Source organism: Anastrepha ludens, chromosome 6 (assembly GCF_028408465.1).
Source record: "Anastrepha ludens isolate Willacy chromosome 6, idAnaLude1.1, whole genome shotgun sequence".
NCBI lineage: Eukaryota > Metazoa > Arthropoda > Insecta > Diptera > Tephritidae > Anastrepha > Anastrepha ludens.
This window is the reverse complement of record NC_071502.1, coordinates 4,856,390-4,875,493: the sequence shown is the minus strand read 5'-3', so window position 1 is coordinate 4,875,493 and position 19,104 is coordinate 4,856,390. Positions and strand designations below refer to the sequence as shown.

Here is a 19,104-nt window from a genome sequence, read left to right as displayed (position 1 = left end):
GTCGCAGTCTTCCGAATGGTAGTCACGCATAAATTCGTTTGGGTACGGCAGCCGCAAATAAAACTGCGAACTCACAAAACAAAAATACTAAATAAATACGTTCCCACGACAGTCGCTGCTGCGTTACCGGTGCAACCCGGATTTATATCTGACTAAGAACCGTCACTTCAGCAACATTCCCTGTACAAGCATGGAGAATGTTCATGATGCTACGACAACTACAAAAACTAAGTAAATAATTACATACACATAAAATTATTGCAACTCACGATTTCCCAAAATGCATTGTATCGGTAGCTGTGCATTTGTAGCACCCTATGCTGATGTGTCCAGAGATCGTAAATGTATCAATGTTCTCTGATGTGTCCAGAAAAATGTGTCTATGCTATGATATTTTGCATCAAGTTGTCTGGGTAGCAAGCGGTTTAAGTTGGTTATTTGTTTATTGAACCACTCTGTGGCCGAGTGACATGTTTCAGCAACATTTTCACTGAATTGTGTGCAACAATATTGCAGGCTATGCAAATGTTTCGCTTCTAGGCAAATGAAACAAGTTTGTTTTTATATTTAAACGAAAAGAACTTTATTTTAAACTAAATATAAAGCAGCATACTTGAATATTAAGCTACATAAACTTATGAATAAATAATAATTAATTAACTTTGGGAGGCAAATAGCCTCCCTATGGAATACTCAAGTAAAATTTAACTGTACATATATAAGCATGAGCATGTTTGTGCATCTATGTAGAAGTATGTATGTATGTTGAACTTATATTGTAGCATACGTGTATTAACCATATTTGGATGAAAACTGGATAATGCGGTTAATGTTTTTCATTGATTGAGTTCAAAACATTTTCATGGCTGAAGAAAATGTTTTGAAGTATTTTTCTTGCAATATTCTTTGGTGTAACTTGATTTTTTTTAGTAGAAAAAATTAGAACTGAACTCTATTTTTGTTTTGAATGGTTAGCTGTAGTCAAATATTTTTCAAGGCTGATGAAAAATACTTGACATAGATTACAGTTATATGCATACGTGTTTCTGCAACGATATGAGTAAAAATTTGAAAAAGGGTAAGTGAAGCGATTAGTATTTTTCATTCAAAATAACCATCAAAAAGTTTAACTATGTGTAGATAATCAGGTATGTATGTATGTATGTATGAATGTTTAAAGCTTCTATGAATGTTTAAAATTGCAAAAGAATATAGATAACATTTTTTGTTTTTAATTTCCATTCAACTGTCTCTCATTAAAACTTCTTCATGGCTGCGAAAAGGTTTTAATTTAAGCCAATTGTTGATTTTTTTCTTAAAATTTTATGAAAAAATTATAAATGAATTATAAGCAGAGGTATATGTGTGTATGCACATAACAAAAAATTAATTGAAAATACATAAATCTAAAAAAAAATATTAAATTTTAAGTTGAAATATAAAAAAAAAAACAATTACGCACCACAACGCCTCGTAAGAATTTCAATTATTTTTGTACTAGTAACGACATGTAAATAACAATCAATTATTATAACTCATTGCTAAAACCTTTTAATGGCTGCTAAAAGGTTTTAGCTTCGCTTACATACGCGTATAACGACTAAAATTAAGATAATATAGTAAATAAATTTACTGACCTCCAATTTTCTTATTCGCTGTGGTCATTTAATTTTCTTAACCTTAAAGCAATTCACCTTTTGGCTTCCTATATAAGTAAAGCAAGTTTTACATACAAATACGCAGGTCTTCAGTAACTGTTTTCAGCCTCGCTGCGCAACATTTTTACATGGCTGTGTGGTAAACATGTTGCAGCAACACTTCAACTCATTCTGAAACATTGGGTTATGTCTCCGCTATTGGCGGCTAACAACACACCATTTGTTACTATATTTTCATTATATTTTTTGTATGGTGTGATTGGCTTTTATGTACAAGATTTGAGTTTATCTAGGAGCACAGCAGCACTTGAGTGCACCGTTAAAAGGGGTTTATTTAAAGCTTCAACTATCGCATTTTAATTTACAAACATAATTTTCTTCGTGATTTACAAGTAGATTCATACGCTTATAGTAAAATTGCATAACAATTATTTGATTGTACATGGATTTGTTAACAAGCATTTCTCTACTAGCTACTTCTGCTGTCTGGGGTAAGCGTGGCATATTTGCATATTTAAACATACTTAGTTCTTTTTTTTTTTTGAATACAATTTGTCTTCTATGCAACACTTGTAGCTTGGAAAGTTCTATTATTTCAAATCTAATATTATCTACACAGCATTTTTAATTATTTTACAAAAATCCATACACGTTTATCTCTTTATGCAACATCATGCATTTAATATAAATAAATATAAATCCATATTTTGTTTCTCTCAGTCATATAACAACAATATATGATGTTTTGCATTTTAAACAAGTCACAGTTTTGTGGTTGGGGTCTCTCACTGCCTACGGTCTACTCTCTAAAGCAAATACTTAGATACCAGTGTCTACCAAACTGTCATAACATTCACTTCAGCTGCATTATACATTTGTATGCATGTTTGTTTGCTTGCTACTTGCTTGGTGCGCAGCTTTCACACAAACAGTTATGCGAGCGAAACCTAAGTACATATATTACGTTGTTTGTGAAATTTGCATTTGTATAAGTGTACAAAATTTTTAGTTAATATATTTTCTAATTTGACTACCAACTTTATTCACTATCAATTACTTAAAAGCTAATTCCCTAATTTTTCATGAACATTAACTAGTGAAGAACAGGTGACATTTAAATTTACACGCCATGCAATATTACACAAATAATATTGCAACCTTTCAACTTTTCAATTTGAAAAACAATGAGTAAAAGCAATAACAAACGATTAGACATAATATATTTTGAATCTTGCGAATGGCTGATCTCAAACTTCAGCACCTTCTTTAGCATCTGTGAGTCGCACTTGTGTCGCCTCCGCTGTTACGCCATTGATTGAGACCTGCTGATCCCGCCAAGGTGTTGTGAGTATTTTCAAGCGCTGCGTATGAAAATAATAAAGGCAAGAAATACTCGTAGATTTACTATGTTTGCATATGAAAGATAGATTTAATGCACCTACCTGCTTTAGGCTACCCGGCGTTTTAAGAATCATGATAACCGCCACCGCAGGTATCATTATCACGGAGGAGCCCGCTATGCACCAGCCCAACGCATTGGCCCACACTGGATAGGTGTAGTCTTCGTACGTTAGCGGCTCATAACCGATCAACCCATAAACTATGATGAACAGTAGGAACAATGGCGCTACATAGCGCCAACAAACTTGCCAGTATTTGCCTGGCGGAAAGCCGATCATGTCGCGTATATCTTCGCAAAAGCGATTTGTGCCTGCGATTAGTAAACGAAGCAAAAATAAATTAGTATAAAATTAATAAGTATTAGTATTTAACTAAGTATCGGGTGTTTTTTTAGCTGCATGAGACCTTACGATATCGATAACTATGATTTGACAGCTGTGGCGAACTGTGTTGCCAATTCTGTTCAGTAAGGTTTGGCAAGTCAGCAAGAATCGTTTAATGCTTCCAAAACAAAACACATAATAACACACAGTCTCACAAGGCTCATATTGTGAACACTTTTTGACGTGATAACGTCTTATAATTCGATTTAACAGGCTGCACGCACGAAAAAATGTGTCGTTACCTTGCTCTTTAGTGTTACCTTGCTCATATGTAGTTACCTTGCTCATTAGTGTTACCTTGCTCTTTAGTGTTACCTTGCTCATTTGTCGTTACCTTGCTCATTGCATTGCATGAACTGCAAGCGAAAGCGCGGAACGAACGACAAAGCAAACGAACGGCAACGTTCGACATCTTGCTCTCTCCTACTTAAGTGAGCGTATATATGTATGTATATGCGCATATGTACATATATAAATTCACGTATTTGTATTTGCATATGCCTTCTTATTGATTATTATTAATTTGATTCACTTGAAGAATTTAAAATAAAACCAAGTTTGTTAATAATACTTGTTGTTTTAATGTTATAATTATTAATTTTTCATGCCGCTCCGTGACTGGGGTCTCGAGATATAGAACAAAACGTGGACCCGGGTAACCTTTGGTTGTGTATGTACAATATGGGTATCAAATGAAAGCTGTTGATAATTGCTTTAATACGGGGTAATTTTCATACCTATTGATGACTAGGGTCTGGAAATATATGCCAAAACGTGGACCCGCCGTGTCTTTGCACCGAATTAAACCAAACTTACACACATTGTTAAGGAGGTATTGAAGATGGTTTCCGTATAGTTTGGATACCTATTGGTAGATAGGGTCTCGAGATATAGGTCAAAACGTGGACCCGGGTAACCTTCGGATGTGTATGTACAATATGGGTACCAAATGGAAGCTGTTGGTGAATGCTTTAGTTCAGAGTATTTCCATCCGCTCCGTGACTAGGGTCTCGAGATAGAGACCAAAACGTGGACCCTAGAATGTGTTTGTACAATATGGATATCAAATGAAAGCTGTTGATAAGTGCTTTAATACGGGGTAATTTTCATAGCTATTGATGACTAGGGTCTCGAAATATATGCCAAAACGTGGACCCGCCGTGTCTTTGAACCGAATTAAACCAAACTTACACACATTGTTAAGTAGGTATTGAAGATGATTTCCGTATAGTTTGAATACCTATTGGTAGATAGGGTCTCGAGATATAGGTCAAAACGTGGACCCGGGTAACCTTCGGACGTGTATGTACAATATGGGTATCAAATGAAAGCTGTTGGTGAATGCTTTATGATATGTTATGTTATGTTATGTTATGTTATATTATGTTATGTTATGTTATGTTATGTTATGTTATGTTATGTTATGTTATGTTATGTTATGTTATGTTATGTTATGTTATGTTATGTTATGTTATGTTATGTTATGTTATGTTATGTTATGTTATGTTATGTTATGTTATGTTATGTTATGTTATGTTATGTTATGTTATGTTATGTTATGTTATGTTATGTTATGTTATGTTATGTTATGTTATGTTATGTTATGTTATATTATGTTATATTATGTTATGTTATGTTATGTTATGTTATGTTATGTTATGTTATGTTATGTTATGTTATGTTATGTTATGTTATGTTATGTTATGTTATGTTATGTTATGTTATGTTATGTTATGTTATGTTATGTTATGTTATGTTATGTTATGTTATGTTATGTTATGTTATGTTATGTTATGTTATGTTATGTTATGTTATGTTATGTTATGTTATGTTATGTTATGTTATGTTATGTTATGTTATGTTATGTTATGTTATGTTATGTTATGTTATGTTATGTTATGTTATGTTATGTTATGTTATGTTATGTTATGTTATGTTATGTTATGTTATGTTATGTTATGTTATGTTATGTTATGTTATATTATGTTATGTTATATTATGTTAATGTTAACTCATTCTCTATATCCATACAAAATATCTATCAAACAAATAAAATTAAAATTTTTTTTTGAAAAATGCAACCATTCAATCAGTGTTTTCTTATGACGTTATCACGTTAAACTATCGTCAGTAAACCGACTTTACAGACAACCTCTTTTTTGACCAAAAACTCGACAAATATCATCGAACAGCCACCGACTTTTTCCTTTTTCCAAAACTTAAATTGCCACTCCGCAGACACCGCTTTCAGTCGATAGAAGCCATTAAGGAGAATTCGCTGAAGGAGCTGAAGAAGATCTCTTCAAACGCGTTTAAAAGGTTCTTTAATGACTGAACCAATCGTTGGCATATGCGTTTTGCTTCGAATGGAGCCTATTTTGTAGGCGACAAAATAAATTGTGATGTTTAAACAATTATTTTGAGTTTTATTGAACAATTCCCGGTACTTTTTTAACAGAATGTATTGCAATATGCAAGCCACCATTGACGCCATACGGCCAGATTTACTGGGAAAAGTAGTTAAAAGTTGGATTGATCGAATGGACCATGTAACTCGTAGCCGCGAAATTATCTACCAGATTATAATGAAAAAAATTATTCCAGCAATATTTCTGTTCTGTATTATCACTTTAAGTCCTCCACGACGGTGTGGACATAGTTGATCGCATCAATATTCAGCTCTTACGCTGGCTGCGCCACGGCAATCGTATGGATGCTATAGCTCTAGCAAAGAAGGTGTTCAGATGGCAAGGTAGAGGAGGCCGACGTGGAATGCCTCTGATGGAAGGACGAAATCGAGGGAACCCTATCTTCGCTTGGTGTAACAAATTAGAGAAGGCGCGTGCAAAGCAGAGACGCCTGGCAAGACCTTTGCAGCGGCCTTAACCCGGTAACGGGTTGTGATCCTTGATCAAGCCATATAAGTGAGTAAGTAAGAATAATCTAGTAAAATCAGATACCAGAATGTATGAATGATGATTTGGATGCGTATGTATGTATAAGTAAAGTACCTACCGTAGATCCACGAAACGGCTATCGACTCAAAGAAAACGGCTATGAGTATAGAATATCCCGCCGCATAGCGATCCAGTAATTGAAAAAAGTAGAATCCACCATGAGTGCAACTAGCTAAGCCTACAACGAAATACAGCGAAAAGAGAATGGCGACGAAAATCTCACGGTTTCTGCCGATCTTGGGAAATTCATCACTCAAGGCCGTTATGATGGCCTCTGAACCGCCAAACTGTAGTTAAATAATTTTTATATAAAAAATGTTGTTCCATTATAGGTGTCACTTACCGAGCTATCCAAACCCAATGTCAGCAGCATCATAAAAAATATCAGCGCCCAAAAAGTGCTGCCCGGCATTGTAGCAATTGCCGCTGGATAGACGACAAACACCAAACCCGGCCCTTCTGTGGCGACATCTTCTATATTTTGTCCGGATGTGTGTGCCATATAGCCGAGAACAGAGAATATCACAAATCCAGCAATGAAACTGGTGGCCGAATTGATGCAACTGGTGAGTAATGCGTCTCTGTAATTTAGGCAAGAAATCGGAAAATACTACAAACACCAATATTCCATTAAGCGGCAATAACTCACTTATAAACATTATTGTGATATTTATTGTAGGATGCATAAGCCAATAACACACCAAATCCCGGACCCAATGAGAAGAACACCTGGGTCGCCGCATCGACCCACACTTCCGCTTTGTAGATTGCATCAAAGTTTGGATTCAAATAGTACTTAATACCCATTGCAGAGCCGGGCAGTGTAATGCCACGTATGAGCAATATCAGCAGCACAACGTAGGGGAAGAGCGCCGTGAACCACACAACCTTACCCGATGTACTAATCCCTTTCCACAATGAGAAATAACAGATGAGATAGACAACCAGCAGACAAACGGCCATGTCCCATTTGATGGGTCCGAGATCATCTAGACCGGTACTGCGGTTTAATTCCAGTATATAACGGCTGAAATTAGAAAATTCCGGAAGTGAAAAGGACCTTAAAGTACTCATGAGAATTACTGTTCTAAATGTAGCCCTTTAATTGGCATTAGTGGCAATTCGTATTAAAAGCATTTGAGGAGACCTGCGCTGAAATCGACTTACTTGAAATATTCCGATGCAGCTGATTGAAATCGCTCTGTAGTCGTTGTAGTTTCCAAAGTTTTACTTTCGTTGTAGCCGAATGTGGACTCATTATCGAATGGAATTTCGGTAATGTTTGTAGAAATATTTTGTGGCTGCATCGTTGGTAGCATGGGAAGTATTGTATTTTGTTGAGCTTCAAACTGAAGTCAAATATTCAATTGAAAAAATGCAAAAAATAGACGAATTTTTAATTAACTAATTGAAATAAAAAAACTCCTTTCTCCATTTACCGGTTTGCAATAGTCGGAATTCCATGGATTTGTACACGACGTCCAAGGCAAGTCTTTTGTGAACGAGGCAAAGAAGAAACGTAAGCTCCAAGCGATTATGACATTATAGTAGAAATCAACATAGAAAGCGATCAGCACCACTGCATAGCCGATTCCTAGGGAGGAAAAAATGTTAAGCCCAGTATTTATTACTTAATTTACTATGGCATACCTTTAAAGAGCGGCACCAGGCGCCCCCAGCAAGTAATGGCACCTTTACGATTATGTTGGCCTAAGGCTAGTTCCATGTAAAACAACGGTATACCACCGACCAGAAGCATAATGCAATATGGCACTAGAAAGGCGCCTGGAAGTAGAGAGAAATTAAATAGTAATACCCGTATTAAGAAGAAGAAGAATGATAAGGCAAGTCAAAGTTTGTATGTTTGTAAATTTAGATATTTGTGACTCAATCTCGCTAAAACGACTGAACGGACTTACATTACATTTTGCAGACAGATAGATTTTGACTTGGATTGAAAAATAGATTAATTTTTAAAAGCGTTGCCACCTCCTACAAAATTTAAAAAAAATAAATGAAGCAAGTACTACAAATTCAAGTAAGTATTACAAAACAAACAGGGTTTTGAGAGCTTAATTTCGACAATATTATTGAAGATGGTTGCCACCCGTTTAAAATTAAGTTCAACTAAAATTAAATTAATTTAGATTGATAAGTTCAAAAAAAACACCACAAACGAAAAAAGGTTTGGGAGAGCTTAATTTCGACAAAATTATTGAATAGGGTTGCCACCTGCTTTAAATTAAGTTCAAGTAAAAATAAATTATAAATAAAAATATGGGTGTCAAGGCTTTGAAAAAAACTTAATTTCAAGTTAATTTTTAAGTAGAGTTGCCAGCTGTTTAGAAATTAAGTTCAATAATTACTAAAAAATGAATAATACAATTCAGTTAGGGTGTCAAATGAAATAATCTTAAAAAAAAAAGATTATGTTGGAAAATATTCTTGGAAATGGCTGCCACCTGTTTAAAATTAAGTTCGAGTAAAATTAAATTAAAAAGTTAAAATAAATTAAATGAATAATATCAAAGAAACACCACAAAAGAAAAAAGATTTGGGAGAGCTTAATTTCCAAAAAAATATTTAAGAGAGTTGCCATCTGTTTAACAATAAATTCATTTAAAATTGTATTATAACTAGCAATATGGATGCAAAGGAAAGAGGCTTGAAAAAGCTTAATTTCAAATATATTTTTCGGTAGAGTTGCCAGCTGTTTACAAATTAAATTCAATGATTACTAATAAATAAATAATAATTCAGTTATGGTGTCAGATGAAATAAATTTAAGAAAAATTACGTCAGAATTTGAATTCTTGGAGATGGCTGCCGCCTGTTTGAAAGGATTAATTCAATTTAATAAATAAGTCAAATGAAATACTTATACTGTCATATGGTTGTCAAACGAAAGAGGTATGCGTAATTTATATTTTGAATAGGGTTGCCACCTGAGTTGACATAGCAAATTAATACAAATAGTTTTGTTTTATGTTGTAATTTAATTGTTTTTTACCCAATTTTAATAATTTTTTTTTATTAAAATATAGCTCATTATATGCCCTACAAAAGGCATATACAATATAAGTTTCAAAGTTTCCTCAAATTATAAAAAAATATTGTAATTTCAGCAAAATTTCGAAGCTTTTAATCAGAATTTCTAGAAATATTTCCGGTAAGCAGTTATATTGCCAAGTAAATTTGAATATGATAAAGTACCTATTTAGCGTGTAAAAAATGAGTTGGGTGCATAGCTCTTTGAATTCGAAATTTCTTAAAAACCTGGATATGTGAAGGCTGTTCGGGAAAACTGTAGTTCGGCTTTTGGTTCAAATTTCCGTCGGCCTGTTTTACCCATTTAAGAAGTAAAATAATAAGTGACTTTCTGATTGATTTATTTCAATATAGTGCGGAACCCCAAAACCGGTTGCTTCCTTCACTTTTCACTAGTTTTAAGGAGTTCTTACTAAAAAATCCATTAAAACCACGCAAAAAGAATATTATAAAGCACGTTGAAGCATTTTCTACATGGATATCTTGGATATTCAGCGCCCCAATTAAACGAATGAAGAATATGTAAGTAAAAAAATATAAAATTATATATCAGCTTCTTCCTGATATGCCTTCTGCCTACCTAATTTCAACTAGGCTTTATCTATTGACACGATGTCGCGATTCTCAAACTTTGCATGCACTTTAATTAAATTTGTGATGGGGTAAATGAGTGGTAAATTCACTGTTGCATTAAGCCCTATATTATAAGCAGATTCGCAACTTAGAACATCAACTAGTCGTTTAGAGAGGCAGTTTAATTATCTACACAAGTAGAGTCCTCTCATACATAAACAAACTTCATTCCGCTGCCCAGCGGCTACTGCTGTAAATGATAGCATCTATCGATGTCGATGAATAAAAATTATTGTAAATACATTTACAGAAACTATACCCCCTACTTAGCTTTAGAAGTCATCCATGCATGTGTAAGTAAGTGTTCATGATACTCTCCGAGGGGGAATATAATACACATAAATTTCATGATTGAATTAAACCACTTAGAAGAGCAAGTACAGCAATGTTTAAGGCAAGCAAGAAATACGAGCAAAGTACCTATTCGTAAATACTATATATACATACTTATATGTGTATGTGTGAGTATTTTGTTACATAAAGTATGTATTAAAAAGCAATTACAGCCAGAAGGACCGTTCTGCACGAATAGCAACCGGAACTTCGCAAAGGGCAAAGGCATTTGGCGAAGTTCTTCGGTCCCGGCACAAACTCGATTGTAGTGACAAGTGAGAAGATGTGCTTTGATTACTGCTTGGAACCAACTAAGTTTTTGCAAAAAAACAATAAGGCTTTACGACGAAAATATAATTAACTGCATTTTAAATAAATATGTAAGCAAGCAAAATAGCTAAGCACAATTAATTGTACGAGGTACTGACATTAAAAACTATAACCACACTTTTAGGAGCTTTTTTTGTATTTTTCAAATAATGTGTTGAATATTATTATTTCTTTTATAAAATATTCAAATGAAATTACATTTAAATATACATATATATACATTTGTAAATATTTTTTTTAATTTTCAAAATGTTTGAAATGCAAGGGGTGTAGGTACAGCTATGTCCCTAACTGTATAAAAATCCATCCCGTTTATGTTCAACCTGATATTTCAAAGTATGTAGTTTAATAGGTGCAAACTTGGATACAAATTAGTTTTTTCTCAACTTTTTTTTTTGAAATTTTATTCAACAACTACGCATTGTTCTAATTTTAAAAACTAATAATTTGATGGAATTGCGCGAAAATTTGTTTAGTCTATAACTAAAATTTTGAATCAATGCAATTATAAGCCTCCGAGTCACATCTGTCTTGAAAACACTCCTCAAAAAAAACAATATGCCGTTCAGAGTCAGCTTACAACTGTAGGCCCCTAAGTTTGTGAAGCAACATCAAGACCCACACAACGAATAGAAGGGCGTAAGCGACAATTAACAACATGAGACAGCTGTACCGCATAGTTGGCCGCCCAACCAACCAGCGGAGTAACAGCAACCAGCCGATCAGAGATCTGAATGTTGCTTTGCTGACGTCCAATGATGACCAGATCCGCAGATAGAAAGAACACTTTTAAGCAACTAGCAACATTGCTCTTAGCAGCATACCTAGCCTCGAAGTGGGCAGCACAATAACAACAACCAACAATAAAATAACAACAACCTGCCCCAGCCTAGCGGAGATTAAGGATGCAATTAAGAAGCTGAAGCTTAGCAAAGCGGCGGGTGAAGATAGCATACAGCCCGAACTAATAACAGCCGACCCGCAAATATCAGCGGAAATATCAAATCAAATATCAGTGGAATTTCTGATGTGGGGATAATCACCGCCGTCTGGAGCAATAAAAAACTGCCTCCGTCCTGGACAAAAGGTATCATAGTGAAGCTGCCCAAGAAAGGCGACCTGCGTGACTGCGGCAACTGGTGAGGAATAACCTTACTTAATACCATCTACAAAATTGACGTAATCATGCAAAGCAGGTTCAAAGATATCGAACGCTCTTTAAGCGACGAGCAAACTGTTTTCCCGCTCACCGAAGCTGTGTTGACCAAGCCAACATACTTCGGATTATAGTAGAATAATCAGTTGAGTGGTGCTCCCAACTCTACATGCTGTTCGTAGACTTTAAGAAGGCGCTCGACACTATCAAACGAGACGCAATATGTCTGGCACTGAGTAGAAAGGGAGTTCCCGCCAAGATAGTCCGCCTCATCAAAGCTCTCTACGAGAACTCCGAACTGGCAGTGCTTCACAAAGGCGATATCAGCGATCCATTCACTACCAAAGCAGGCGTAAGGCAAGATTGTCCCTGTCGCCCTTTCTCTTCGCCATCGTCCTTGATGACGTCATGAGCCAACTGACCCTGCACAAAAAAGGCATCGTATGGAGTTTCACCAGACATCTTGAGGACCTGCACTTCGCCGATGACATCTGCCTCCTCTCTCAGAAACTCTCCGACATGCAAGCGAAGGCGGGCAAACTAGTCGCGCTGGCACGCACTGTCGGACTGGAGGTCAACATCGCTAAGACCAAGGCTATGAGAGTTAACCACAACAACGCAAGGCAGATATTGGTTGACGGATGCCAGGTGAAATTCATTGAAAGCTTCTGCTACCTCGGCTGCATCATCACGGCAAATGGTGAAGCAGATGAAAATGTCAACTGCAGGCTAAACAAAGCAAGGGGGACATTCGGGCGAATGCATACGTTATGGGGGAGTTCGCAAATCTCCAGGCGTACTAAACTACGAATATTCGGCTCATACGTGAAGTCCATATAGTTGTACGGAAGCGAAACATGTCTGGTCTCTAACACCACCATACAGAGGCTACAATTCTACATCAAGAAATGCCTCCGCATCATCTGCAGAATATTCTTGCCAAACACCATCAGTAACAACGCACTGTGGAGATTAACGAACGAGGAACCCATTCTTAGGCAAATCAAACACAGAAAGTGGCGATGGATAGCTCACACACTGAGAAAACCACCACATAACATCACGAGGATGGCACTTGACTGGAACCCGCAAGGGAGCAGAGGTCACGGTCGACCAAAAAACACTTGGAGAAGGTCGATGCTGCGCGAACTAGCAGATGCCGACATCTCATGGGACGGTGCAAAAACAACAGCACAGAACCGTGTACGACGGAAGAGTCTTGTCGAGGCTCTATGCTTCCGAGGGGAGTGAACAAGGAGAAAAAAAAACGTAAATTATGCATTCAAAAAGTCTTTCGATACGGTACTTATGGCTCTACAATGAAAGCAAGGGTACCTGATGAAACAAACAACTAACGCAACTACATAATTCCGACCTAAACCGGCAAATGTTGCAAGAAAAAGTATTAAAGCCGCATTAGAGGAAAAATCATACCTGTGGCTGGCAGTATATTTTGGCGAAAAATAAAAATATAAATAAAAGTAAAAATAGAACAAAGTAAGATTGCTTTACCAATCAAAGGGATAAAAAATATAATTCGCAGCGTTTATGTTGAGAATCTGTTCCTAAAATAAACAACAAGCAATAAATTTTGCAAATTGAGTACTTTGATTTTTAGAAAATTTGTATATCTTTCATCTCCATACAAATGGCATAGTGTGCCACATGTGAATAATGAAAATATGAATTTAACCTTTCCAACCATTTTTTATTATTCATGCTTGGCTCTTTTCACTTGTCCTCTCCTTAGCCTTTTAACAGGAGGAAAGCCTAATTTCCTTCTTCCGCTACAGCATCACCATTTTCCGGCCATCAACGCTGTCACAGCCATTACCGCATATTTAACACCCCATAATTTGGTTCTGCTCCTCAAACAGCGCTCCCTGTCTTTGTTTTCCAGCACACTTTCGCTTTGGTTCACTTAAAAAAGGAACCAATATGATTTTCATGATAGTACAATATAAATCTAATTTTAAAACAAAATATTCACTTTGCCTACATGCACACATACACATACATACATATGTATATGCCCTTACTTATATCGACATCGATATTTTTAGTCCTATTGGCTTTGTTTCTATGTCGACAAGGTAAGTGAAGTGCTCAGCTCTGGCTGACAAAGGCATGCCCGCTGTCGACATCAAACATCAGCAACACACGTACTTACATAGCGGCGGTGGTATACAGCCGTACTTTGTTAGGTTATTATTGTTGTAGCCAATGCAAATTCGATGGTTTCGATGCCTGGCATGAAGTTGGCGTGTCCTTAAAGTGGGTACACAGCATAATATAATGACGTCACCTAATCAAATTTCCTCTTGAAATGATATTGCAGGTTCAACGAATAGCAAGGAGAGGGATCCTATGGCCACATCCTTAAAAGTAGGTTTGAGTCGGTGTGATTAGGACCTGAAGTGTGCATGAATGGCGAAAGTGATGTTACATACACAAATACATGCATATGTGTGTAAGTGCTCTCATGCACTGTCGGAAAGGGCTGCACTAGAGAAATTTAACTAGAAATACTGCTATTTCTTACATTAAAGCGAACTGGTCCGGAAACGATCGAGTTGGCACCAGTTAGATGGCAGTCAATGTAAAGCTTTCTTAATATATCTGCATATGAATGTAAATAAGTTGTTTGCTTTTTATATACTTAGAGACAAGATGCGTTACATAAGGTGAGATTGATAACTCAGTGCGGCTTTCTTTTAGGAGAATGAAATATCAAAAACTACAAACAAAAGAAGTAAAATGGCTAAAAATGCTAAAATTATTTTCAAAATTTCACATTATGGAATGTTTCTTATGAGAATACTGTGGGAGCATACAATCAAACTTTGTTAAATGTATTTTGCTTGTAAGGATAGCACCGCGGCTTTCCCAACTCCCAAAACTTCCGCTTGGAAAATACTGCAGCTTGCTCCGGCAGCTTGATTGGCTGTCTAATCCCTAGTTTTAAGCAGTAAATACCCGCTCCCGCTTCGGCCAACGTTTTAGAGCTATCTTTGTAAATATGAAAAGTCCTGCGGTCAGGCTTCATGCCTTTGAGCCATCCCTCCTCTTCAATTGTAGTATGAAGCCTTCTCTCTGTGCAATCTGTACTCCTCCTTCCTATTGAGCTATGTCCGAAGCTTCTGTAAGTAAATACTTCAGCTGCCACTAATCTTCCCGCCGTTTTTGTGCCGTGCAATATTTTCCACCATAAGGTCAATAGGTTGTGTACTAAGTATCATTTCTAGCGCTGCCGTGGAGTGGTTTTCATCGCTCCTCTTACCCATCGCACAGAGCAGCGAGTCGCTGAATATTTCCCAATGGCATTAAGCTCGTATGTCAATTTTCTTGTCCCCATACAGCAATATCGGTCGGACTATTGCCGTGTAGCCCCAATGCATTAGTGAGGGTGCTAGACCCCAAGTAACGGCCAGTATTCTTTCACATGTGTACAGCGCATTACTAGCCTTTTTCACCCTTTCCTCAACATTAAGTTTCCACAGTTATTTACTTTCCAGTATTACTCTAAGGTACTTCGCATGTTCGTTGTTGCCTAGGAGGTTCCACGCCGGGACCTTATACTTCCTAGAAAAAGTAGCATGCCCATTTTTTTCTGTGTTTATCCGTTGAACTGCGCGAGATGTCAATTGATAGGCAGTTTTAAGAGTATTTAAGTTCATCACGTTACTGATGGTGTTCAGGTACTTTCCCGTAACTGCTATGGCTATGTCCTCTGCATGTGCCACTAGTTTTGGTGCCCCTGCATCGAATATTTTAAGCTATCTTAGTGTAAGCGTACTGAATCTTGGATACTTTGACCGTCTAGAATTTTCTCTATCGTTTTCAGGAGAAATGAGCTTGCCAGGAAGACCAATCCACCTCAGAGACCTTCTACCCGGTCATCGGCATCCCCTTGACAGTTGTTAAAGGGGAACTGTGCAAATTATTTCTCAGAAAAGCGCAAAAAAGATGGAGCTCCATTTCTTCATGTGCTATTTCGAAAACCCTTTGGCCCCAATAAGATATACGAAGCGCTCAGAAAGTTTTTTGGACTGCTCGCCATTCAATTTCCAAACTCGTAGCTGTGTTTACCGGTCACTGGACGATCGGCACACACGCGGAAAAGCTAGGGTTAGCATTTAACCCCATTGCAGAAGCTATGGGGACCTTTCAGAGAAGGAGACTGTAGAGCATTTTCTCTGTAAATGTAAATGTCCGAGTTTGGCAGCTAGACGACTAAGGTCACTGGGAGCTCCTTTCTTCGACAGCCTTGGGCAGTGCGCCAACATAAATCCAATCAATCTTCTCCATTATATCAACAGCCCTGGTTGGCTGCATATATCTGCCTGTTGGAGGTCTCACAATGGTATCAAAACGGCGTTTTAGTGCTACTTGAGGAGTGCCAGGTGCACTTCAACTATTTCACCTACCTACCTACCTGACTTGTATTCCTTCGAGTATAGAAAAAAGTTCAGATAGCGACATATTTTCTTTTAGAAAAAGGTGTATTTGTATTATTGTAGATCTTATGAAAACAGCGATTCTGATATAAGCCCAAGCATTGGTAACAAAAGTGAGAATGAGAGTAAACTAGAAACATTTGAGGGCACACCAGAAATGGTTAAAAATCTTGATCTTGGAGAAAAATGTTCCTGGGTTGATGTGGAGCATGGATTGATGTTATTATTCCTGAAATTAAGCGGTTTCTTGGTATTATAATTTAAATGGGTTAGAGGAAAAAAGCTAAATTACGCAGTAGTTGGTCAACAGATCTATTAATTGAAACACCACTGTTTGGAAAAATTTAAATATATATAATCACCGGTCTTATTGTAAATTTCAGCAAAACGTTAGGGGTCAGCAATGTTAATATATAAAAATTGGGCGAGGTTTTTTTCTGATTTCAATAATGCTTATGTCGAACCTGCATGAGGTTTGGAGCAATGCGTGGACGACGTTTTTTTGTTTCTTTTAGAAACTTACCGTTATTTGGAAGGTACAAGGTTGTTATTAACCAATTTCGCCCATGTTAAATCCGGGTCAAAGGATAATAAGTGTACCAAGTCTCATTTAATACAAGGTAAAGTCCAAAATAATCAAGACTGGCATCATAAAAATGTTTTTGGAAGCTACCTGACTTCCAATGAAAGCTTGGTGACATTCGGTTCAGTGGAAGCGAAGTTATTGCGTCTAAAGTGTCAGTATGTTTGTGTCATCGGTACAAAAATGAGTTTTGAACAAAGAGCTAATATCAAATTTTGTTTTAAAATCGATAAAACGTTTACCGAAACAATTGAATTGCTGAAAAGAGTTTATGGCGATGATTGTCTATCTCGTGCCAGAGTTCGTGAGTGGTTTACATATTTCAGAGATGGTTGTGAGGGCATAAATGAAAATGAACATACGGGCCGCCCAAAATCAGTAATCACAGAAAACTCCATCGAAATTGTTCGTAAATTTTTCAAAAATGAACCGAAATCATCGTTGAAATTCATGGAATCGGAGTTGAATGTCTCCAAAATCTCGACTTATCGCATTCTAACTGATCATTTGGGCTTACAAAAGGTCTGTGCACGTTTCATTCCGCAAAAGTTAACTGAGGGCCAAAAATTGCTCAGAATTCAACATTCGAAAGGCCTCAATAAAGAGACGAGAAAAGACGAACACTTCCTTTAAAACATTGTAACTGGTGATGAAACGTGGTGTTTCCAGCATGAACCTAAAACTAAGCCTCAAAGTGCCAAAAAATCGCGTTTGGAGAAGTCAAAAATCAAGTCGATGCTCATTTGTGTTTACGATTCCAGGAGCATTGTCCCCAAGGAGTTCGTACCAATGGGCCAAACTGTCAATGTAATTTTCTATCTCGGCGTGTCGAAGTGTTTGTTGGAGGAAGCTGGCACTATGTATGATAATACACCATCTCATCGATTCACTTTGTGATTGATTTCTTGAATAGAAATCGCATTTTAACCAACAATCACTCAGCGTTTTCGCCTGATATAGCTCCCTATGACTTCTATCTATTCGGAAAATTGCATTTGGCCATGAAAGGAAAACGTTTTGCGCCCGTAGAGGCCATTCAAATGGCTTGTACCGACAGCCTGAAGGGCATTCCAGTCAATGACCTGAAACACTCTTTCGAAAAGCATTAGATCGCGCAAAACAGTTCATCGAGGCCCAAGCTCCTGTCGTTTCTATTTTAGCTCAGTCTTTTTTATTTTGAACTTCACCTTGTATATTAAGTTTTTTTCGAACTACCATGCGCACGGTCGACTCCTCTCATCATCCTAAGTATTTGGGTATATATGTCCACATCTATCGTGATTCCTTTTATGCTTTATATAGAACCATTAATATTCCGGGAGCCAGGGGTCATTTTGACCTCATCATTTCGTGCCGACTGATTTTAATACTGAAGGCAGACGCCATGCAATGGATGACGAAACCAACCGTCAGCTGGTCCAGTAGCGGCGGGTATGTGCGTGGGATGCTGAGAAAAGTGTGGAAAAAAATTTTACCAACTCCTTTAATACCGGCTGAAATTTTTTTTGTGTATTGTTGACATTTAGTAGAATAAAAAAAAAATAGTCAGCTGCGCCGTAGAGGGGGAAAATACGTCAGTTGAACAGGCGAACTTGTAAAATAAATGAAAAAGTAAAACTACTTTATGCCGATTGAAGTTTTTTTACATAATTTTGGACACATATGAAAATATACTAATGATGGTCAGCTGCGTTTATAGCGGTGGGAAGACCGTCAGCCAAAGCAAGAATGTATCACTGCGTTCATACATCTCGGCGGCGCGCGGAATTTTTAATGCTACGACTGACGTCAGCTGATGATTATTTTTCCATTTTCATTTATTAATACTATAGTATTTGAAAATTTCAATCGGCATAAAGTAGTTTTACTTTTCAATTTTTTTTACAAGTTCACCTGTTCAGCTGACGTATTTTCCCCCTCTACGGCGCAGCTGACTATTTTTTTTTTTAATTTACTAAATGTCAACAATACACAAAAAAAATTTCAGCCGGTAGGAGTTGTTAAACATTTTTTTTTTCGCCACGTTTCGTACCCTCCCACAATCACACCCACCGTGGGTGCGCCAGCTGACGTTCATTTTCGTTATTCATGAATGCGAAATCACAAGTATAGTCAAGAATTTAACGGTATAAAAACGCAGTCCAAAATCGACCCCTAGCTCCCGG

General features: G+C 36.9%; 1 protein-coding gene across 2 annotated transcripts in view; it reads right to left on the bottom strand.

Moving 5' to 3' along the window:
- Positions 1-613: 613 nt before the first annotated feature.
- LOC128867699 (sodium-dependent dopamine transporter) overlaps positions 614-19,104 on the bottom strand; it is a 41,744-nt gene continuing 23,253 nt past the window's right edge. For both annotated transcript variants that reach the window (XM_054109146.1, XM_054109145.1), the window contains exons 3-10: positions 8,050-8,184; positions 7,839-7,993; positions 7,567-7,748; positions 7,049-7,426; positions 6,743-6,980; positions 6,458-6,686; positions 3,101-3,369; positions 614-3,019 (exon numbers count right to left, since the gene is read on the bottom strand). In XM_054109146.1, the coding sequence (XP_053965121.1) occupies positions 2,906-3,019; positions 3,101-3,369; positions 6,458-6,686; positions 6,743-6,980; positions 7,049-7,426; positions 7,567-7,748; positions 7,839-7,993; positions 8,050-8,184 (1,700 nt within the window). In that variant the 3' untranslated portion in view covers positions 614-2,905. The remainder of the gene's footprint in view (positions 3,020-3,100; positions 3,370-6,457; positions 6,687-6,742; positions 6,981-7,048; positions 7,427-7,566; positions 7,749-7,838; positions 7,994-8,049; positions 8,185-19,104) is intronic.